This window comes from Somniosus microcephalus, chromosome 7 (assembly GCF_052327205.1).
Source record: "Somniosus microcephalus isolate GS21.2 chromosome 7, FLI_Smic_1.0, whole genome shotgun sequence".
Taxonomy (NCBI): Eukaryota; Metazoa; Chordata; class Chondrichthyes; order Squaliformes; family Somniosidae; genus Somniosus; species Somniosus microcephalus.
Genome location: NC_140993.1, coordinates 100,236,239 through 100,260,078, shown reverse-complemented (window position 1 = coordinate 100,260,078; position 23,840 = coordinate 100,236,239). Strand labels below are relative to the sequence as shown.

At 46.8% G+C, this 23,840-nt stretch overlaps 1 protein-coding gene across 1 annotated transcript in view; it reads left to right on the top strand.

The window, feature by feature from the left end:
- LOC147114821 (EMILIN-2-like) overlaps window positions 1-23,840 on the top strand; it is a 73,624-nt gene that overhangs the window by 35,540 nt on the left and 14,244 nt on the right. Inside the window, exon 5 of the mRNA XM_085992794.1 lies at window positions 2,672-2,872. Coding sequence (XP_085848920.1) covers window positions 2,672-2,872 — 201 coding nt within the window. The remainder of the gene's footprint in view (window positions 1-2,671; window positions 2,873-23,840) is intronic.

Below are 23,840 nucleotides of genomic sequence, written 5' to 3'. Positions count from 1 at the left end.
ATCTGAATTTGCATGTGTACATTTATCAGGCTGCACCATGTGCACATTACATCAGATACAGTGCATGTATATGTCACACTGTGCATACACTGTACACTACATGTATGCTTATGACATATACTGCATATACTATGGACATGTGTATGTCAAGCATTGACCATGTGTACAGTGTGCAGGTCTAAATCACAATGGATATGTATATGCCGATGTTTGTTAGATATTGGTCATACGTACACTGTACATTATGTACATCTACATCAGACATTGCATGTGTAGACACTGTACACTACATGCATGTGTAGATCACCTTGGGTAAGCCTGCACTGTACACTATATATGTGTGTGCCAGATATTGGCCATGTATACAATGTGCATGTACACATCATATTAGATGTTCATACACTGTACACTATCAGAACAAATTGACAAATTATTTTTTCTCATCTGGCAGATGCAGCTGGTAACCCACTGACCATTTGTTCTCCACTGCCTCTGAATTGATTCCATTGTGAAACTTAGAGCTGGATGTCGTTGAATTTGAGATAGATTTGGGATGTAGAATTTCATCATAATTTTGGGTGCAATGCACTTTCTGACTGCCAGTATAATGATTCAGGAATTTCTCATTGTAACAAGTAAAATAATGGAACTTGGTTAAATGTAGCATTCAGGACTATTTATTGTATATTGTTGGAATATAAACAACTAATCATTACAAAACCAATTGTTTAAATAGTCTTAACATTTTTCTTAACTAATCCCCAAATTACACTTGAACTTGTCTTTTTAGAGTTTAGAAAGTCCATCTGGCAACACTTAACCTGGAATATTACCTTGCACCAGCAGTGTTATTTGAAGATTTAATATTCTAGCCAGTTTTTGGTTGTTCATTAGGAAATCTCTATTCATAGTAAGACTACTGCATCTGAAGAAGAAGCCAGTGTGGAAATCTGTGTTAAATTGAGGTGAAAGGGCAAAGTCTGTCTGCAGATTCTGGCTCCAGGAGCTTTGCACAGCTAGCTGGCTTCTAAACTTAACTACAGTATTAAGTATATGGTTTCCTTGAAGTAATTTACTCACTGGGAGATAACAATACATTTGGTAATGCAGCTGTGGTTGTTGATATAGGCTGGATTATGACCAGCTTGATCCAACAACTATGTTTATTAGTTTTTGAGCCTAGGCTAGGCACTTCAAATTACTCCCAATTGTTTTTGGTTGCCCCCTCCCCCATTGTATCTAATAGTTTGGAGTTGATGACTTTCCCACGCTTGGAATCTTATATGATGTTGTATTGAGTCTCCTGAAATAGCAAACATCATCCTCCCTCACCATTTTCTCTCAGTTGTACTTCCCAGGTGGCTCACCATTATGGCCTCCTTCTCAAATTATGTAACTGTCTAATTCACTGCAGCTTCTAATGCAGTACTTCTTTAGCGCTGCTTGTGAATCAGTTAGTGTGAGGAGTACATGTATCCTCGAGGGTCAGGTATCTAAATCTTCCCCGCAAATAAGACGCTTCACCTGCTCATCCAGCCAAGAACTCTGGGAATTCATACGCAATTCCATAAAATAGGGCTGGAGTTGTGGCACCAACAGCAGCCACAACTTCAATGGCAGTGCTGGAATTTAATTGAGACAGAGGTACAATGACCACCTCCCAGGGTAATATTTACCTGCTCCTCTGGAGGCAGCAGTGACAACAGCAACAAATATAACTGAGTGCAATTGCGAGCACATGCTGCCATTTGGTTCTGTTGGAAGGCAGACTATATCAACTTATTATCCAAGATTCACTCACGGCATTAGGTAAAATCATGGAACAAATGTTAAATGAAGTACTTTGGAGTGTTTTAGTCATTGTAGTGAATCACTTCATTGTAAGTGTTTCATGTTCCTTTCACTTCCTAGCCTGCTGATAAGATGTGCTGAATTTGTGTGAAATATGATATTTTGTTGGGAATTAGCCAACGCATAGGAAATTCCCACCATCAACTTTCTTCTGGTGGGATTACTATCCTCAGTGGGATTTATTGAGTACTAAACTGTTCTAGCCAATTGAGCTTAATAGTATAATTCTTAATGAACTAAGCTGCAGGTTCTCAATGTATGGGACTGATTGATTTAAAGCAACCTAGTCTAGATGTGTGAATGTTACAGTTTCAGATAAAGTCCCTCTTTGTGAAGCCAAAGCCATTTTTTAATGTTATTTTCCCTCCATTGGTCTCTTCTTTTTCTCCTGATGGTACTGATTCATGCTGTTGTACAAACTATTTGTGTTGGCTGCTGTCTGGTACCTCACATGAGTAGCAATTCTTCACTTATGAAGCTTGGAGACTCTGAGAGCAGGCTCTTTGGCCATGGGGGACATCATAGCTAATCCCATTCCTGATTTTTCAACAGACTATTTGACTGTAAAGGTCATCATAGCCAATCTGTTGTCATCTAACATCCACACACATGCACTTTTCAGCCCTGGATGAGATCAGCTGTCTCGGAACAGACCAGGGATTGAACCTGGAACCTTCCAATCTGTATGACTCATTTTCACATTATGCAGTGAATTTTCCCAGTGGGGAAGTAAATATATTTCTAATGCAAGCAGTGAAAGTCATCATTTTACCACAATGGGGCATCTAAAATGACTGGAGTTTCTGATTCTTTTAATTAGTGGAAAGAGGCCAAGCAGGACCTCCAGGACCACCCAAACTACCAAGACTTCCAACCCTCACAGGAACACGCCATGGTGTCTTTAAGGAGGTAGGTTATGCAGGTCCACCGGGATCAATGGATACATCAGATGTTAATAGCCCTCATGGAACAAAAGAACAACAAAGTCCACCATCTCTGAATGGAGGCACTGGAGTACCTGGTGAGTAAAGTTATTATAATATACTTCAATATGCTCTCAGCGCATAAATACAGCGTTGTAATTTTGAAGGATAATCTTTCTTCATTGCCATACTAGTTCACTATAAGATATGCTGCTATTCTTAAAGTTTTGAACAAAATAAACTGTTTGCTGAACAGTTGAACTCTTTAAATTTTGTGCATTATAATTGTGCCTTTATAGTACAGAATTGTCACTGGGAGCAGTCCTGACTTCAGCGTCATACAGAAATCAGATGATGCTAGTGACTCTAATGGTGCAGAGTGTCAATTCAAGAAAGGCTTAATCAAAGATACTGCACCAGTGGCTACTGACCTTCCCACAACATCTGGAAATGGTTGTAACCAGAAACTTAAAGTAGTGATCTTCACTTTTAAGGTGTGGAGATGCCGGTGTTGGACTGGGGTGGACAAGAGCTGTTTTTGTGTTCCTGCTGATGCTCTGCAACCCATTTCACAATATAAATGAACAAACTCCACTAGTGCTGGGAACAAGATAGATGAATTGACGGCACAAATAGAAGTAAATGGGTATGATCTGATAGCCATTACAGAGACGTGGTTGCAAGGTGACCAAGGCTGGGAACTGAATATTCAGGGGGATTTGACATTTCGGAAGGATAGGCAGAAAGGAAAAGGAGGTGGGGTAACTCTGTTAATAAAGGATCAGATCAGTACAGTAGTGAGAAATGATCTTGGCTCGGAAGATCAAGATGTAGGGCTGGATTTTCATTGGGCTGTGGAGTCAGGATTGGAGGCGTGTGGGGGTTTAAAATCCCAAAATCGGGGGTCCTGACCCCATCCCACCCCCAACCCGCCTCCATGCCAGTTTCAAAGGAGGCGGGTACCCGCCCCGCACTGGGACCCACCTCCCCGAGTAACAGGTAACAGGTAGTTAACAGGCAGTTTTTAGCCTAATCCCTATTTTCATTGTTGAAATGTGGGATTCCCGACGGCTCCAAACCACGCCAAGTTAGCGAGGTGGGCCGTCGGGATGAAGGGCTTGGAGGGGTCAAGATGTCCGGTGTTCAGGTGAGTGATGGGTGCATGAGTGGTAAGTGTGTTTGGTCTGTGTAAAGTGTTTAAAGAAGTTCTACTAACCTTTACTTACCTTTACAGCCTTCCTTCCTTCAGGTCTCGGGAGTCCCTCATCTCACCGGCACAGAAAGCAGAATGGCCGCCAGCTGTCAAAATCTGCAGCCTCTGCTTTCTGTTCCGGGGAGATCTCTAAATCATCCTGAGAGGAAGGAATTAACCTGAAGTACAGATTGTCAGTGTTTGACAGCTTCAAACAGCTGTGAATCGTTGATATTTCATCTGTCAAAAGGTCTTGACAGATGAAATTTCAATCTGTGACGTCACCTGTTGCTGGGTGGCCCTTAATTGGCCTGCTGAGCCTGCTGGGTGGGCTCAACAAGGTCAATCAAGTCAAAATCACGTGGGTTGGCTAGAACTCGATGGAGGCAGGACTACAACCCCAAAAGTTGTAGTCCCGACTTCTCAATGAGAATCCAGTCCGTAGAATCAGTTTGGGTGGAGATAAGAACTAGAAAGGGAAAGAAGTCACTGGTGGAAGTAGTCTATAGGCCCCCTAACAGTAGCTACACTGTAGGACAAAGTATAAATCAAGAATGTTGTGTTTGTACCGCTATACACAACTACATAAAATAATAAAGCAGCAGAGACTGAGAGTAACTTCAAGTGATCTTTACTGGTTAACTGGAACTTCGGCACTGACTATACAAATCAATACGCATCTGTTATATACGCTCGCAACTAAGGATGTACATCCGCAAAACAAAGTAGTCCCTTCAATGTTGTATACATTACACTTCCTCCCCCTTTAGTTTAATAGTATATTAATGCAAAATTTCTATAATTAACATACAGAGCCTGTCTTTACAGTAACATTTTTGTTTTCTTAAAAGTAACAAAATTCAAATTCCAACATAACATTTTATTTTGTCAACAGCCCTTTTACAAGTCAAGTCTCTGGGGAGGCCTTCTCTGCCTCTCTGGGTAATGTCTCTCCAGACTCTTTTGCTTTGGGGAATGAGACTGTACAGGTACAGGTGCGTCAGATGAGCTATCAGCACAGGTAGAGCTCTCAGCTGTGGATGAGGCTGGTGCTGATGCTGATGAATCAGGAGTGTCTGTTTCCATGTCAGGTGAGTCTGGGCGAGGTATAGGGGTGTTTTTCACCTGAACATCCAGAATTTGGTCCACATGATGTCTCAAAACGTTCTCTCCCACATCCACTGTATACATCAGTGGTCCCTCTCTTGTGGATATTGTCCTTGGTTGCCACTTTTCCATCCGGAAATCACGAGCAAGAACTGACTGTCCCACATTGAAGCTTCTTGTTGGCTTAGCATTCAAATGTTTGAACTGTTTGTTCTCTACATCACGACGTACACTCGGTTTAAGAAGGTCCATGCGAGATCTCAGGTTCCTGTTCAGAAACATCATCGCTGGAGTCTGATTAGTGGCTGCGTGTACTGCGTTCCGATAAGCAAAGAGGAAATTGTCTATCTTGTGTTGCAGTGGTAGATTCTCGCTATACATTGCTTTGATGGCCTTCTTGAAAGTCTGTACGAATCTTTCTGCCAAGCCATTTGTAGCTGGGTGGTACGGGGCAGATGTGTAGTGCTTGATCCCATTTTTCCTCATGAAACCTTGGACTTCGTCAGAGACAAATTGTCGTCCATTGTCTGTGCAGATTTGTTCTGGTAGACCATTTCTAGCGAACATGGTCCTCAGAACTGAAATGGTCTTTTCAGATGTGGTTAATTTCATTTTAATGACCTCGGGCCATTTGGAATGTGCATCGACTGCAATCAAGAACATGGAGTCCATGAACGGTCCAGCAAAGTCGATGTGCACACATTGCCATGGTGATGAGGGCCATTCCCATGGATGGAGAGGGGCTTGTGGTGGTGCGTTCTGGACCTTTTGACATCCTGAGCAGCTCTTTGTCAGGTCCTTGATCTGTTTGTCAATTCCTGGCCACCACACGTAACCACGTGCTAGGCTTTTCATCTTTACCGTACCTAAGTGTCCTTCATGCAGTTCATCTAGCACTCGGTTACGAAGCTTGGGAGGAATCACAACTCGTGAGCCGCACATCAGTGTTTCCCAACACACTGATAACTGCTCCCTCCTAGCTGAGAATGCTGGAAACAATGAGTCACCATGCGCTGGCCATCCCTTCACAGTAATGTCATAAACTTTTGACAATGTAGGGTCATTGCGTGTTTCTCTTTCAATGAGGGAGTTTGTCACTGGTAGCTGCTCAACTATTGTTGTGTGAAATACCTCTGCTGAGTCAACTGTTGTAGTTCTCTCTGAGGTCGGCAGTGGTAAACGTGACAAACCATCGGCATTGCCATGTTGCTTAGTCCCCTTGTATTCAATGTCATACAGGTGACCCCCTAGGAAGAGTGACCATCGCTGTAGCCATTGTGCCATCATCACTGGAATGCCCTTCCTTGGGTTGAAGATTGAAACGAGAGGCTGGTGGTCAGTTAACAGTGTAAACTGTTGACCATACAAGTAGTGGTTGAATTTCTTGACTCCCCACACAAGGCTGAGGGCTTCTCAGTCAATCTGTGCATAATTGCGTTCAGCTGTAGTCAATGATCTTGAGGCAAAGGCTATTGGTCTTTCTGAGCCGTCTGGGAACTTATGTGACAACACGGCACCAATGCCATGGGGTAAAGCATCACATGCCAGTTGAATAGGTAAGGATGGGTCAAAGTGAGCTAGCACCTCTTCTGAAGTAATGAGTCTTTTACCCTCTTGAAAAGCTTGTTCACAGCTGTCACTCCACTTCCATTGTGACCCTGTCTGTAGCAGTGCATTTAGTGGATGTAACACTGTGGATAGGTTGGGCAAGAACTTGTGATAGTAGTTCACCAGTCCAAGATATGATCACAACTGAGACACATTTTCAGGTGTTGGTGCATTAATCACAGCTTCAATCTTGTCTGGAGACTTGTGTAAACCGTCCTTGTCAATCACATGTCCACAGTATGAGATTTCCTTTTTGAAAAACTCACACTTGTCTCGGTTCGCTCAGAGCCCATACTCCCGTAACCTGATGAGCACCTGTTCGAGGTTGGAAAGGTGGTCGTTGTCATTCTTGCCAGTAATGATGATGTCATCAAGATAACACTGAGTACCTGGGATCCCCTGCAGGACTTGGTCCATTGCCCTTTGCCAGATTGCAGGAGCTAATGCTATTCCGAATACCAGCCGATTGTACTGGTAAAGGCCTTTGTGCGTATTTATTGTCAGGTACTTCTTTGATGCATCATCAATTTCCATTTGGAGATAGGCCTGGGCCAAGTCAATCTTTGTGAAGCGTTCCCCTCTTGACAGGGAAGCAAAGATGTCCTCAATGCGAGGCAATGGGTACTGTACTGTGTGGAGGACTGGGTTAACAGTCACTTTAAAGTCTCCGCAGATGCGCACTTTTCTTGGCTTTCCTGGTTTTGTGCTGGAGGTTTTCTTCATCACTGGAACTATAGGTGTGGCCCATTCACTCCAATCCACCTTGGACAGGACCCCTAATTGCTCCAAGTTCTCCAGCTCTGCTTCTACTGAAGGGCGAATTGCATAAGGCACTGGTCTGGCCTTGTGAAACTTTGGATTTGCGTTCTCCTCAATCTTAATTTTTGCTTTCATGCCCTTAAGTGTTCCTATTCCCTTCTTGAACACTTCCTGAGAGTCAGAGAGTATTTGTGACAGTCTCTCAGGAGTGGCGTTGCTGTCCTCCTTTGCTGACACAAACAGTGCTTGGATGGTGTGCCAATCCAACTGTATTTTCCTGAGCCATTTGCGTCCCAGCAATGGTGGTCCTCCATTTTCCACTACATAGAGGTTCAATTGCGGTATTTTTTTTCTTTGTATGTCACTGTCACTTTTATTTTACCTTTGGGGCACACTCTTTGTCCTGTGTATGTCTTTAACAGTACTTTAGTTGGCCTTAGCGGTATGTGTGAAAACAGTCGTTTGTAGTCATGTACAGAGATCACTGTTAAAGCTGAGCCTGTGTCCAACTCCATTTTCAGCCTAACTCCTGCCACTTCTGGAGTAATCCATATTATTCTGTGATCCCCTGTCTCTTTCACACTGTGTAGTTTTAGACAAGCCAGATCCTCTTCCTCTGAGTCTGTGTCACTTTTTCCTTTATCTGAACTGTCTCCAGACACGTGGTGTACCTTCTTGTATCTATCTTTGAAAGGTTTCTTGTTTTCAGTCACTTGATGTACCTTTTTGTTAGTCTGTATTGTATCAGTTTTCGGCTTCTTATTTGCTTTGCAGACTCTTTCAATGTGCCCTTGTCTGCCACATTGCCTGCAGTCTTTGGCCTAGAAATTCAGTATAGCCACTTTTGGGGCGGTAAAGTCGGGCGGGCGCTAAAGTTTGCGCCCGCCGGAAAGTGGAGGCCACTTCGCCGATATTCAGTAGCTTTGGCCAAGGAGTTTGCTCGAGCGCTAAAACTGGCATTGCACCCCTATCTTTAGGCGCTAAGCCGGCGGTGCAGACTGATACCGCCGAGGCTGGGTGCAGCGCAGGTGCGGTCATGTTTTGATTGACAGCAGACACCCTGGCGCCGGCCAGCTCTTAAAGGGGGAAGGGTCGACTTGGTCTGCTGCCACGCCCTGGATACTGTAGCCCTCCAGCTAGGCCTAAACACTGCTGCTGGAGAGAAATAGCGCCAGCAACGATGCAGAGGGCCCGTGAGTGAGCGCAGCGCTTCTCTGCCCATGATTTGAAGGTGCTGCTTAGGGGTTTGGAGAAGAGAAGAGATATCTTGTGCCCGGACAGTGGCAAGAAGGCTCCCAAGAGGCTGTACAGGAGAGCCTGGAGGGAAATCGCCAGAGGGTCACAGCCAACAGCGATGTCCCCAGGACTGGTGACCAATGCCGGAAAAAGTTTAACGACCTCACTCGGTTGGTCAGGGTGAGTACCCTTTCCATTGTCCTCCTCATCCTTGCATGTGCACCTCACATTATGGGCAAAGGGACCTCAAAGGCCTAATGGCCAGCCCTCCTCCAGCAGCTATGGCACTGGCATGAACATCAATAGCACTTTCTGCACTTTACACACTGGCCAAGCTATTCGACCATGGGAGGCAGTGCACACAACAACAGGGCACCACACTGTACTTAGAGGCCGTCCTTTCTCTTGCAGGCCAAGCTGGCCCAGAACCTGAAGAGCCGGACTGTCACCGGGGGAGGCCGTGCCCAGTTCCAGGAGCTCAGTGACCTGGAGGAGCACGTGGGTCGACTCATGGGTGCCCGGGTGATTGGCTCCGTTGCAATTGGAGATGCCGACCCTGTGCTGGGCCCCAATGGTAAGGACATGAGCGTTTGGACCTCTCTCGTTCCCCTTGCGCTTCAGATCTACATCCTTTGCCACTGTCCGACCAATGCGCATAATGCCACCACTCATGCCTCCCTCGCTGACGCCCTGTCCTCACTCTAAAGCTACTCTTGTGCCTTCCTGCTTTCAGCTGGTGAGGAGGAGGTCCCTGAGGCTGCGAGTGTCAGTCCCTCGGAAGAGGAGGACGACGAGGAGCAAGAGGAAGGCGGCACATCGGGGGAACCCTCATCCGCGCCAGGGGATGGCAATGGAGGGGACACGTCTTGCCTGGAGGAGAGCCAGGGGGAAGTGTTGCAGGGGGGTGTAGCTCCTGTGCCCAGTGGCGTCCAGCCACGCGGGAAGGGTCGGGCAGCACGGCTGCCTTCTCCCCAGAGGGGGGAAGTGTTGCAGGGGAGTGTAGCTCCTGTGCCCAGAGGCATCCTGCCACGCGGGAAGGGTCGGCCAGCTCGGCGGCCTTCTCCCCAGAGGGGGGAAGTGTTGCAGGGGAGTGCAGTTGCTGGGCCCAGTGGCGTCCAGCCACGCGGGAAGGGTCGGGCAGCTCGGCGGCCTTCTCCCCAGAGGGAGAGTCCGGCCTCCAGTCCGGAGACGGTCCTCACCCAGGAGGTGCGCCTCCTTGATCAAATGTCCGCGGACTCGGATCGTCGGCACACCGAGTTCATGGGGGTTGTGGGACGGTTGCCTGAGGCCATTGAGTCCCTGGCTCATAGTGTGGCCGATTTCGGGGCCTCACAGGCCAGGGGTTTAGAAGAACTCGCGGCAGCACAGGCCAGGGGTCACGAACAATTCGGGGCAGCACAGGCCAGGGGTCACGAAGAATTCAGGGCATCACAGGACGCGAGTCGGGCCAATTTCAGGGCAGCACAGGCAGCGAGTGCAGAGTTGATGAGTGGTGCCGTGCAGTCACTGGCTGGTCTGATGCGGGCACAGACCAGGGCAGTACGGGCACTCACTGCTGCCACACTCGCTGTGTCACGCACGCATCGCCAGGGCACCCGCCGCGCTGCTGCAGCACAGCGGTCTGGGCTTCACCAGATTGCTGCGCTTGCTGCAGTGCCAGCCCGGCCGACTGCCAGTGTCTCTGGCGACCAGCGAGCGCCTGGCATCAGCCAGCTTGCCCCCATTGCTGCAGCCGCCACTGCCACTCCCCCAGCAAAGCTGCGACGAGCTGCTGGAGAGACTGATGCTGCCCAGCCACAGCTGCAGCAGTCAGCAGCCGGCCCCTCCAGGGCCGGAGCTCGTCTAGGCCGACCCCCAAGGGCATCTGCTGTCACGCATTGTGCCCCTCAGGAGCCTTCCCCCAGCCTTGCAACACCCACAGGGCCCAGGTTGAGGCGGAGCAGCAGGTCGGCCAGGGGCCGGAAAAGCCTGGACAAGGACTCGCCCTCTCGGCACACAAAGTAGAGTGTGTTGCCAAATGTTTTTTTATATGGGGGTGTTTGTGTTCTCTATGGGGGGGGTTTATTTTGGTAAGGCCGAAGATGAAGGCAAATGTTTTTTTATATGGGGGTGTTTGTGTTCTCTATGGGGGGGTTTGTCTTGGTAAGGCCGAGGATGAAGGCCATTTGGATGGACAAGTTTTGTTATTCCTCCCCAGGTTGTGGGAGTGAGATATGTTTTTGACTGTTTTTTGGGGGTCTTGTCTGTTTTTGGGTTTCATGTGGGAAGGGCCCTGAGTTTGTTCAATAAAGCTTTTTATTTATTCAGCTTGTCCATGTGTGATGTTTCAAGTGGTTGTTGCATTAACCGGCTGAGGGCTTGCGGAGCGGCTGCATTCAGGTGCGTTCATTGCCACAAGCCATTCCCTGACAGGGGGCCTAGAAGTGTCGTTCAATAAGCCGCCGACGGACGGCCCTTGGACCTTGTGGCTCCCTCCTGGGCTGGTACTCCTCCTCCTCCTCCTCCTCATGGTCCTCCTGCTCGTCCTCCTGAGGTGGTGGTCCAACGTGAGGTGGCAGTGCCTGAGTCCTGCGGATAGCCAGGTTGTGCAGCATGCAGCAAACGACGACGAACTGGGAGACTCTATCCGGCGAATACTGTAGAGATCCGCCGGAACGATCCAGGCAGCGGAACCGTTGCTTGAGGACGCCAATCGTTTGCTCTATGATGTTCCTTGTGGCTTGATGGCTTTCGTTGTATGCCTCCTCAGCAGGGGTCCTGGGCGCGCGGAGCGGGGTCATGAGCCATGTACACAAAGGATAGCCTTTGTCCCCGATAAGCCATCCTCTTGGGGGAGGCTGTGCCTGGAACATGTCAGCCACAGTAGTCTGGCGCAGGATAAATGCATCGTGGCTGCTTCCTGGAAAGCGGGCATTGACAGCTAGGATGCGCTGCCTGTGGTCACACACCAGCTGTACATTGAGGGAATGGTAGCCCTTCCGGTTGCGGTAATCCTCGGCATTGTCGATAGGTGCCCGCATAGCCACATGCGTGCAGTCAATGGCGCCCTGCACCATGGGGAAGTCGGCGATCCTCGCAAATCCGACTGCATGCTGCTCCTGCCTCTCTAGGGTCATGGGGAAGGAGATGAATTGGTGTCTCCTTGCGAAAAGGGCATCGGTGACCTGCCGGATGCAGCAATGCACGGCGAACTGGGAGATGTTCGCTATGTCCCCAGCAGCGGCTTGGAAGGAGCCGCTTGCATAAAAGTTCAGAGCCACCGTGACCTTCACTTCCACCGACAGACGTCCTGCACATCAGCTGTGGACGCAGATCTCTGTGAAGCAGCTGGCAGATCTCTGCAACCACCTCCCTTCTGAAGCGCAGCCTCTTAACACACTGCGCGGCAGTCATGGTGAGATAGGACACCTGCTGGCGGTATTCCCTGAGTGGGTAAGGCCTACGTTGCCGACGCCTGATGGCCCCTCTGCATCTAGGCATGGCTGCCCCTCTCACACAGCGTCTGCGAGCCCTTCGCACATAATGCTGGAACTGAGGGTTGGAACCCCATGCAGCCCCCATAATATACTTGCAAACAGTGAAATCACAATGAGACAAATTTGCAAGCTCTGGCCAGAAGCCAAAAATACCTCTCCTATGTTGGCCCAATTCAGTAAGGTCTCTTCCTTGGTCTCTGTCCAGAAATCCGTAGCACTAAAGTCATTGCAGCAAAATGGCTGGCCTTTATAGTTCAGTCTAAGTGCCCTTTAATTAGTGCTCCCCGAGGCCCGCAGGGCCTCTGCTGCGTTCCACTTCACAGTTCTTAACAGCGCCACGCCCACATTGGGCGGGCGCCACTGAAGTTCTGGTTTGGGGCGCACAAACGGCGTTGCACGATGAAATGACGTCATAAGCTGCGCGCGCAGCTGAGCGCGTGCAAACACTTTGCGCCGGCGCTAAATGTCAGCTGAAGTTGGGCGTAGGCGCAGATCGGTCTGCGCCCGGACGCTAAGTGCCTAGCGCTCGAAATCTACCCCTCTTATGGCGCTAACGGCTGGCGAACGCAACTGAATTTCTAGGCCTTTATCTTTAAACCAACAGTCATTGTGGTCATGTGACATTTTGCCACAGTGATAACACTTCTTTTCTTGTTTCAGTGAAATTTTATTAGTTGAATATTCCAGGGATTTTTGTTGAATTTCTAAAGCGCCATGTGCTGCTGCTTCCATTGATATTGTAATACTCAGAGCCTTCTCCAATGTGAGGTCTTTTTCAGACAGGAGCTTCTTTTGTGTGCTTTCATTTTGCATGCCACACACAAATCTGTCCCTCAATGCGTCTGATAAGCCCACTCCAAATTGGCAATGTCCTGATAATTTGCACAACTTTGCCAAATATTCAGAAATGCTTTCATTTTTGCTCTGGTTCCGTTTATGGAATTTAAATCTTTCGGCTATGAGCAGTGGTTTGGGGCTTAAATGGTCTTGGAGTGTGTCCACTATTTGTTTGAATGTTTTGTTTGCTGGCTTTTCAGGGGTTAATAAACTACATAGCAGCCCGTATGTCTTTGCACCCATAACACTCAGCAAAACAACAGCTTTCTTTTCTACCTCCACTCCGTTAGCCTCACAGTACAACTCCACTCTTTCAATGTAAGTTGCCCAGTCTTCAATGCTGCTATCAAATGCTGCAATCGTGCCAATCATCGCCATTTTTTTCCCAAACCCGTTTTTCTTTCTTTACTAGTTAGCTAGCGTCATGCAAGTCCTGTGCATTTTTCACTTGACTTATATATCCCCGGCCTAGCTTAGCAAGCGTGCTCCGTTTTCTCTACCTTCTCGCTCCTTTCTTCCAAGTTTCGGTGTCCTCTGGATGCGATGCCAGAATAGGAAGACGTAGGTTCATAATTCTCAGCGCCAATTTGTTGTGTTTATACCGCTATACACAACTACATAAAATAATAAAGCAGCAGAGACTGAGAGTAACTTCAAGTGATCTTTACTGGTTAACTGGAACTTCGGCACTGACTATACAAATCGAAACGAGTCTGTTATATACGCTCGCAACTAAGGATGTACATCCGCAAAACAAAGTAGTCCCTTCAATGTTGTATACATTACAAAGAAATAATGGGGGCTTGTAAGAAAGCTACTGCAATAATCATGGGTGATTTTAATCTTCATATCGTTTGGACAAATCAAATTGGCAATGGTAGCCTTGAGGATGAGTTCATAGAGTGTATTCGGGATGGTTTCTTAGAACAATAAGTTGTGGAACCGACCAGGGAACCAGCTATTTTAGATCTGGTAATGTGTAATGAGACAGGGTTAATTAATGGTCTCATAGTAAAGGATCCTCTAGGGAAGAGTGATCATAACATGATAGAATTTCACATTCAGTTTGAGAGTGAGAAACTTGGGTCTGAAACTAGTGTCTGCAACTTAAATAAAAGCAATTACAAAGGTATGAAGACAGAGTTGGCTAAAGTGGACTGGGAAAATAGATTAAATGGTAAGACAGTAGATAAGCAGTGGCAGACATTTAAGGAGATATTTCATAACTATCAACAAAGATATATTCCAGTAAGAAAGAAAGACTCTATGAGAATGATGAACCATCCGTGGCTAACTAAGGAAGTTAAGGATGGTATCAACTTGAAAGAAAAGGCATACAATGTTGTGAAGATTAGTGGTAGGCCAGAAGAAACCAGCAAAGGATGACTAAAAAAATTATAAAGAGGGAGAAAATAGATTATGAGAGTAAACTAGCAAGAAGTGTAAAAACAAACAGTAAGAGCTGTTATAAAAAGGAACAGAGTAGCTAAAGTAACTGTTGGTCCCTTAGAGGATGAGACTGGGGAATTAATAATGGGAAACAAGGAAATGGCCGAGACTTTGAACAAATATTTTATATCTGTCTTCACAGTAGAAGACATTAAAGCATCCCAATAATAGTAGATAATCAAAGGGCAAAAGGGAGGGAGGAACTTAAAACAATCACTATCACTAGAGAAAATGTACTAGGCAAACTAATGGGACTAAAGGCTGACAAGTCCCTTGGACCTGATGGCCTGCATCCTAGGGTCTTAAAAGAGGTGGCTGCAGAGATAGTGGATGCATTGGTTGTGATCTTCCAAAATTCTCTAGATTCTGGAAAGGTCCCAGCAGATTGGAAAACTGCAAATGTAATGGCCCTATTCAAGAAAGGAGGGAGACAGAAAGCAGGAAACTATAGGCCGGTTAGCCTAACATCTGTCATTGGGAAAATGCTGGAATCCATTATTAAGGGAGTAGTAGCAGGACATTTAGAAAATCATAATACACTCAAGCAGAGTCAACATGGTTTTACAAAAGGGAAATCGTGCTTGAGAAATTTATTAGAGTTCTTAGAGGATGTAATGAGCAGGGTGGATCAAGGGGAACAGTAGATGTAGTGTATTTGGATTTCCAAAAGGCATTCAATAAGGTGCCACATAAAAGGTTACTGCACAAGATAAGAGTTCATGGTGTTGGGGGTAATATATTAGCATGGATAGAGGATTGGCTAACTAACAGAAAACAGAGAGTCGGGATAAATGGGTCATTTTTAGGTTGGCAAACTATAACTAGCGGGGTGCCACAGGGATCAGTGCTGGGGCCTCAACTATTTACAATCTATATTAATGACTTGGATGAAGGAAGCGAGTGTATTTGTGGATGATACAAAGATAGGTGGGAAAGCAAGTTGTGAAGAGGACACAAAGGCTGCGATTTTGCCAGTGCTCAAGGGGTAGGTTTGGAGGCGAGTCAGGTGGCAAAATAGCAAAACATGACGGCATGTTCCGATCCCGCCGTCATCCCGCCTCTGTGCAACTTTGCCAAAGGCAGGCTCCCAGACTCCTGTTTGGTCCCACCACCAAGCAGCGGGATAGACACTTAAGGCAGTTAACTGCTTGTTAACTGCCTGGATAATGCCATTTTGACAGCCGTTTTATATTTTACCACTTTTGCTGCGTTTTCCATGCCTTTCCCCAACCACGCCAGCTAATTGTGTCGGGTTCACAAGTGGCTGCCTTCTTGACAGCTGCAGCTCCAGCATAAAAATGGAGCTCTCAACAAGGATCAGTTGCAGGTGGCAGAACTTTCATTTTTCAGGTCTTGGAAAACTTTTTGCAGGTCTACTGATCTTGCAAGTGGTGAAGCTGAGATCCATCTCCACTGTGATCTCCTGGGAAAATCCTCTCCCCACATTGACTGAGCGCTTCTTCAGCAGAGATATCTACCAGCAGCATGGGAACCATTTATTTCCTTTCATCCTGGTCCTCAGATTCGGAGGAAGAGCAGCCGCGGCAGCAGCAGAACCAGCACCAACAGCAGGAATACCAACAGCAGGAACGCCAACCTCCTGCTCACCCACCTGATGGTGCACAGGGCAGAAGGAGTCAGCGCAGGGATGCACGTCGCTGCAGGAGATACCCCCAAGACAGGGTTTACAGGCCGAGGATGAGCTTCCTCAACATGACTGAGCAGCAGTGCCAAAGGAGGCTGAGACTTTCGCAAGAGGTAGTCGGTGACATCTGCGCAATGCTGCACCAACACCTGGAGCCCAGAGGAGCGGGTGGACACACCTTACCAGTGGCTGTCAAAGTCACCACCGCCCTCAACTTTTTTGATTCAGGGTCCTTCCAGGGATCATCAGCAGACATCAGCGGTATCTCCCAGTTGGCCATACACACTTGCAACACGCAGGTAACCGATGCCCTCTTTGCCAAGGTGCACTATTACATACACTTCTCGATGGATCAAGCAAGTGTAACTGCGCGTGTGGTTGGCTTTGCAAATATGGCAGGTTTGCCAAGGGTGCAGGGCGTCGTAGACTGCACACATGTGGCCCTTAGGGCTCCCCATCACAACCCAGCTGTTTTTGTCAACCACAAGGGCTTCCACTCCCTCAATGTGTAGCTGGTGTGTAACCACAGGAAGGACATGTTGCATGTTTGCGCTAAGTACCCTGGCAGTTGCCATGATTCGTTCATCCTGCAGCAGTCTAGTGTGCCTCCGCTGTTCAATCCGCCAAACCAACTTTCCGGATGGCTACTTGGAGACAAGGGCTATCCCCTGAAGACATGGCTGATGACGCCGTTGAGGAGGCCATTGAATGAAGCTGAGGAGCGCTACAATGCCAGCCACATTTTGACCAGATCCATCATCGAGCACACCATTAGCTTGCTGAAGATGCTATTCAGATGCCTTGACAGATCAGGTGGAGCCCTACAGTATTCAGCAGCCAGGGTCTCCTGAATCGTGGTGGTCTGCTGTGCACTGCACAACATCGCACAGCATCGTGGCTTGCAGCTGCCTGAGGAACAAGTGGCTCAGCGCATAGACTCCTCAGATGGGGAGGAGGAGGAAGAGGAGGAGGAGGACGAAGACCTTGCGGAGGCGCATGAGTAAGCTGCAGCAGCACACGAGCACATAGCTGCCCGGGATGCACCAATATTTGCCAGATTCGCTTAGGTAGATGAATCACACACATGTGGTTGGCACCTTCTTATTACACCATAGACAATGGGCAAGAATCTGTGGGTTCCTATCACCCTGAGCACAATCATTACAAATGCAAGTCGCCCTGAGCCCTCAACGTGGAATTTCCAGTTCTGAGATCACATAGGCCAGAACTTCAACTGTTTGCCATCACTTCTGTTTAATCCATTCACAAAAGGATGACTATGTCAAAAATTATATACAACAGCACAGAATAGAACACCCAAGTGACTATCCTTGTGACTAATTGTGCTTTATGTTCCTCTTACACATGCTTCTACATGGTGCTTCCCCTGTGGCTTCAGCAGATGTGGAGGCACCTTGCTCATTTCATGCTGCTCCTGCTTCGACACCTTTGGCGGGCATCCTCTGGGTTTGCGAGCCTGGGAGGGCTCGGCAACAGTCTGCTTCTCCTGTGTCTGTGCAGGGGCTGAGACGCCCATCTCAGTTGGTTGAGGACTCTGGTGGGGCTCTGACCGAGTGCTACTCAGTGGTATGGGAGTGTGAGCGCTTGGAGAGGAGCCCCCACTTCCTTCTTGTCTGCCATCAACATCCCTCTCATAGGTCAGTCCCACTTCAGTGCTAGCAAGTGGCTTGACAGCACCTTGCTGCACATCAGGAGACCCAATTCATATATGGACCAGGGTCAAGCAAGGCTGTGTCATCGCCCCAACGTTCTTCTCAATCTTCCTGGCTGCAATGCTCCATCTCACCCTCAGTAAGCTCCCCGCTGGAGTGGAACTAATCTACAGAACAAACGGGAAACTGTTCAACCTACGTCACCTCCAGTCCAGATCCAAGGTCGTCCCATCCCCTGTCATCGAATTACAGTATGCAGACAATGCTTGCGTCTGCGCACACTCAGAGGTCGAATTCCAAACCATCGTCAACACCTTAACTGAAGTGTACAAGAGCATGGGCCTTACACTAAACATCCGTAAGATAAAGGTCCTCAACCAACTTGCCCCCACCACACAGTACTGATCCCTGATTATCAAAATCCACGACGAGGCCTTGGACAACATGGACCACTTTCCATGCCTCGGGAGCCTACTGGCAACAAGGGCAGACATCGATGACAACGTCCAACACTGCCTTCAGTGTGCCAGTGCAGCCTTCAGTCGCCTGAGGAAGAGAGCGTTTGAAGACCAGGACATCAAACCCATCACCAAGCTCATGGTATACAGAGCAGCAGTGATACCCGCCCTCCTGTATGCTTCAGAGACATGGAACCATGTACAGCAGGCACCTCAAAGCACTGGAGAGGTACCACCAATGCTGCCTCCACAAGATCCTGCAAATCCATTGGCGGGATAGGCGCACCAACGTCAGTGTTCTCGCTCAGGCCAACATCCCCAGCATCAAAGCTTTGACCATGCTCGATCAGCTCCGATGGATGGGCCTCATCGTCCGCATGCCCGATACGAGACTCCCAAAACAAGCGCTCTACTCGGAGCTCTGACACGGCTCGAGAACCCCAGGTGGGCAGAGGAAACACTTCAAGGACACCCTCAAAGCCTCCTTGAAAAAGTGCAACATCCCCACCAACACCTGGGAATCCCTGGCCCAAGACCGCACAAAGTGGAGGAGAAGCATCCGGGAAGGCACCGAACACCTCGAGTCTCTTCGCCGGGAGCAAGCAGAAGCCAAGAGCAAACAGCGGAAGGAACGCATGTCAACCCAAGCACCCCACCCACCCGCCCCTTCAACCACCGTCTGCCCCACCTGTGACAGAGACTGTAGGTCCCACATTGGTCACATCAGCACCTGAGAACTCATTTTTAGCATGGAAGCAAGTCATCCTCGGTTCCGAGGGACTGCCTAAGAGAGAGAGAGAGAGAAGAGCACATCAGGGGGGCCATGAGGACCCGTCACTGCACTGGCAGTCCTACTCAAAAGGACTTCCATGAAACTCTGGTTTCTCTGCTCAATAGCTGCCCATTGCTCCTCCAGAGATGTCAGTCTATTATGAACAGTCACCATGTTTTCCAGACTCTGGTGACTTATTTCCTCCATGGCCGTAGCCATCCTCTCCTCTACCGTAGCCATTTTTTCCAGAGAGGTAGCCATGCTTTCCAGGTTGAGCAGGTTGGGCCTATATTCACTGGAGTTTAGAAGAATGAGAGGTGATCTTATTGAAACATATAAGATTCTGAGGGGGCTTGACAGTGTAGATGCTGAGAGGATGTTTCCCTCGTAGGGGAATCTAGATCTAGAGGGCATAGTTTCAGGATAAGGGGTCGCCCATTTAAGACGGAGATGAGGAGGAATTTCTTCTCTCAGAGGGTCATGAATCTTTGGAATTCTCTTCCCCAGAGAACTGTGTTGACTGAGTCAGTGAATATATTCAAGGCTGAGATAGACAGATATTTGAACTACAGGGGTGTCAAGGGTTATGGGGAACAAGCAGGAAAGTGGAGTTGAGGCCAAGATCAGATCAGCCATGATCTTATTGAATGACGGAGCACGCTCGAGGGGCCGAATGGCCTACTCCTGTTCCTATTTCTTATGTTCTTATGTTCTGACACATACACACACATCACTATTTGAAATGGTTCTGTACAACATAAACTATCCATAACCGAACATGCAGAATGGACTTTCCTGATAGTGAAGGCAAAAATTCTGGAATTGTTTGAGAAATGGTTAAATGTTTTGATGGGGTTGTCACGTTTTGTAATTTCAGTCACAATAATGTAAAAATGATGTGCACTCTATGCTATCCCACTGCAGTGGGTTTCCACTTGACCTAAAGCTTATTTGCTAAGTCCTCTTTTCTGTATTCTGTATTCCATTCTTCTCCCAGCCCACCACTAGTTTTCATAGCACTCTCTGATCCTTTTTAAAGCTTGACTCTAATGTCAACTTTTAGTTAAACAGAGTCTCTTCCCCCACCCCCGAGCAGAATCCACCAATCTGATTTAACACTGACCTCTGCTGAGTTTGACTGAACAGAGTTGTTGCAACAGCACTTAGTGTAAAAGATCAATGGAACGTCAAACTATCTTTCTTTGTCTCCAGCATGCTGGTTCAAATGCCCCATCTGAAATCTAATTTAAACGTGTTAGCTTTGTTGTCTTGTGCATTTAACTCATTAACTCAGTAGTAACATTTGTAACATATATTTCACAAGGCTCTCCCATGGTGGAATTATAAGAAAACCCATAAAAATGATAGGGAATTACATGGTTTTCTGTCTCATTGAACTGGGAAGAGCCAAAAGGCCTTTCTTATCTATAATTTATGTTGCAATGATGTCAACCATGGCTCAGTGGTAGTACTTGCCTCTGAGTTAAGAGGTCCTGGGATCAAGCCCCACTCCAGAGACTTAAGTACAAAATGTAGACTGGCTCTTCAGTGCAGTACTGGTGGAGAAGTGACAGATCTCTTCTGTACACTCACCTGCAGCTGCCATCTGTTTCATCCTAAGGAGAGAGTCATTGGACAGCCTGGGTGCAAGGGCTCACCTTTGTATAGTGATTGTCAGTGTTTGACAGCACCTCATCTGTCAAAAATTTATGGTTCATGTGCCTTTAAGAAAACCGGCTGATGAAGCATCATCAACTGATGTCATCTGACACCTACTTTCCCTTAATTGGCCAGCAAGCCTGCAGGGCGGGCTTAACAAGGCCAATCAGGGGAAAATAGCATCTGTGCGTCAGACATCGCTGGGGGCGGGACTAGAACCCGGAAGACAGCAGTCCCGCCCCCAACTCGTCTCAGTGAGTAAAATCCAGCCCTTTGTGTCCTCCTCACAGCTTACTTTCCAACTTAGCTTTGTATCGTCAGCAAACTTGGATACATTGCACTCTGTCCCTTCAGCTAAGTCATTAATATAGATTGTAAATAGTTGAGGCCCAAGCACTGATCCTTACAGCAACACACTTATTGCAGCCTGCCAACCGGAAAATGACCTGTTTATCCCTACTCTCTCTTTTCTATCTGTTAACCAATCCTCTATCCATGCTAATATATTACCCCCAACCCCATGAGCCCTTATCTGGTGTAGCAACTTTTTATGTGGCACCTTATCGCATGCCTTTTGGAAATCCAAATATACTACATCCACCATTTCCCCTTTATCTATCCTGTGAGTTACATCCTCAAAAAACTCTCATAAATTTGTTAAACACAATTTCCCTTTCATAAAACCATATTGACTCTGCCTAATCATATTGGCCCAGAAATTCGGGTCAGGGGCTTCCCGCGGGTGCAAGCCCCCGATCTGCACTTACCTTGCGCGCCGGCCGTTGAGCTGTGGGCCCCGTGGAATTCCGATCCGGGGTCTGGTCCAGCTGCCGGTGCGCAGTGCTTGCGTATCCCAGGGGCGCAGTTAGTTCGATGCGTCCCCTGGGATCACGTGGGCCATGGGGAGCCAATCGGAGCAGGGAATGCTCCATTCATAAGTCTGACAGGAAGTGCTGTCAAGACTTATAAATACTACGGCCCCAAAACAGCACTAAATCTTCAAATAAATGTTTTAAAAACCATCACATTTTTAAAATAAACTATAAATTACATGAAATAACTATTTTAAACAATAATTTAAATTTTTGAAAAAAATAATTTTATATTCTAACGGGGCTAAAAATAAACTTGTTTTAAAGTATTTAAAAATAATAAACCTGTGGAAAAAATGTTTTAATTTTAATTAATTCACCATTTACCTTGTAAAAAGTAGGCCTTACGCCTGCTTTTTACATGTGTAACTTCTGGAGACTTACCCTCTCGGGAAAACCTGTAAAAAAAAATGAAGTTCGATGCGCACGCGCAGCCTCTCCTGCGCACGCGTTCGACTTCTGAACCCCTTCGTTCGGGGGAACGGAAGTGCCGGTTTCCCGCGCATGCGCAGTGCATGCAGGAAACCGGCACTTCCATTTGGCCTACGGGTGAGTACCCCGTGCGTACTCACCCGTGGAGACCCAAATTTCTAGGCCATTTTGATTTTCTAACTGCTCTGTTACCACTTCCTTAATAATGGATTCCAGCATTTTCCCAATGACTGATGTCTAGTTTTCTCTCTCCCTCCTTTCTTGAATAGCAGGGTTACATTTGCTACCTTCTAATCCGCTGGGACCATTCTAGAATTTAGGGAATTTTGGAAGATCACAACCAATGCATCCACTATCTCTGCAGTCACCTCATTTAGAGCCCTAGGATGTATGCCATCAGGTCCAGGGGATTTGTTGGCTTTTAGTCCAATTAGTTTCTCAACTTTTTCTCTACTGATATTAATTACTTTAAGTTCCCCACTCTTATTAGCTCCTTAGCTCCCCATTATTTTTGATATGCGTTTTGTGTCTTCTGCTGTGAAGACAGATACAAAATATTTGTTTAAATTCTCTGCCATTTCCTTATTCCCCATTATAATTTCACCTGCCTCAGCCTCTAGGGGACCAACACTTACTTTTGCTAATCTCTTCCTTTTTATATGCTTGTAGAAGCTCTTACAGTCTGTTTTTATATTTCTTGCTAGTTTACTCTCTTTCTATTTTCTCCCTTTTTATCAATTTTTTGTTCATCCTTTGCTGGTTTCTAAAGCTCTCCCAATCCTCAGGCTTACTACTATTCTTCGCAAGATTATAAGCCTCGTCTTTTAATCTAATACTATCCTTAACTTCTTTTGTTAGCCACAGATGGATCACTTTTCCCGTGGAGTTTTTATTTCTCAATGGAATATATATTCGTTGAGAATTTTGGAATATTTCTTTAAATGTTTGCCACTGCTTATCTACCATCATACCTTTTAATCTAATATCCCAATCTATCTTAGGTAACTCACCCCTCATACCTATGTAATTGGCTTTATTTAAGTTTAAGACTCTAGTTTCTGACTGAAGTATTTTATTCTCAAACTCAATGTGGAATTTTATCATATTATGATCACTCTTCCCCGAGGATCCTTTACTATGCGATTACTAATTAACCCTGTCTCATTACACATTACAAGATCTAAAATTACCTGTTCCCTGGTTGGTTCCACAATGTATTGTTCTAGGAAACTGTCTCGAATGCATTCCATGAACTCGTCCTCCAAACTATCTTTGCCAATTTGATTTGCCCAGTCTATATGAAAATTAAAGTCCCCCACAATTATTTTATTACCTTTGTTACACGCTCCTATTATTTGTTGACTTATACTCTGTCCAACGGTATCGCTACTGTTTGGGGGCCTATAAACTACTCCCAGCAGTGTTTTCTGCCCCTTGTTATTTCTCATCTCCACCCATACTGATTCTACTTCCTGATCTTTCGAGCCAAGATCTGTTCCCAAGAAAGTGATAAGAGCTGTAAAAAGGGAATAATGGAAACAGCTTGCGAGGGATATCAAGGACAACACTGAAGGATTTTACAAATAAATTAAGATAAAGAGGGTGGCTAAGAGTAATATGGGCCCCTTAATGGGGCTTTTCAATTTAAAAGCCAGCTCACTGGCTGCGCGGGACCCCTTGGAGTACTATGCGGCCTCGCAGCTGAAAGGGAACTTTGGATCAGAGTATTTTCTGAATGGTGAGGAGCTAGGAACTGTGGATGAACAATTAGATTTAGGGATCCAAGTAGAGAAATCACTAAAAGCTAATGCACAAGTGCAAAAAATAAATAAAAAGGCTAATGGAATGTTGGCCTTTATCTCAAGAGGGCTGGAATACAAAGGGTGGAAGT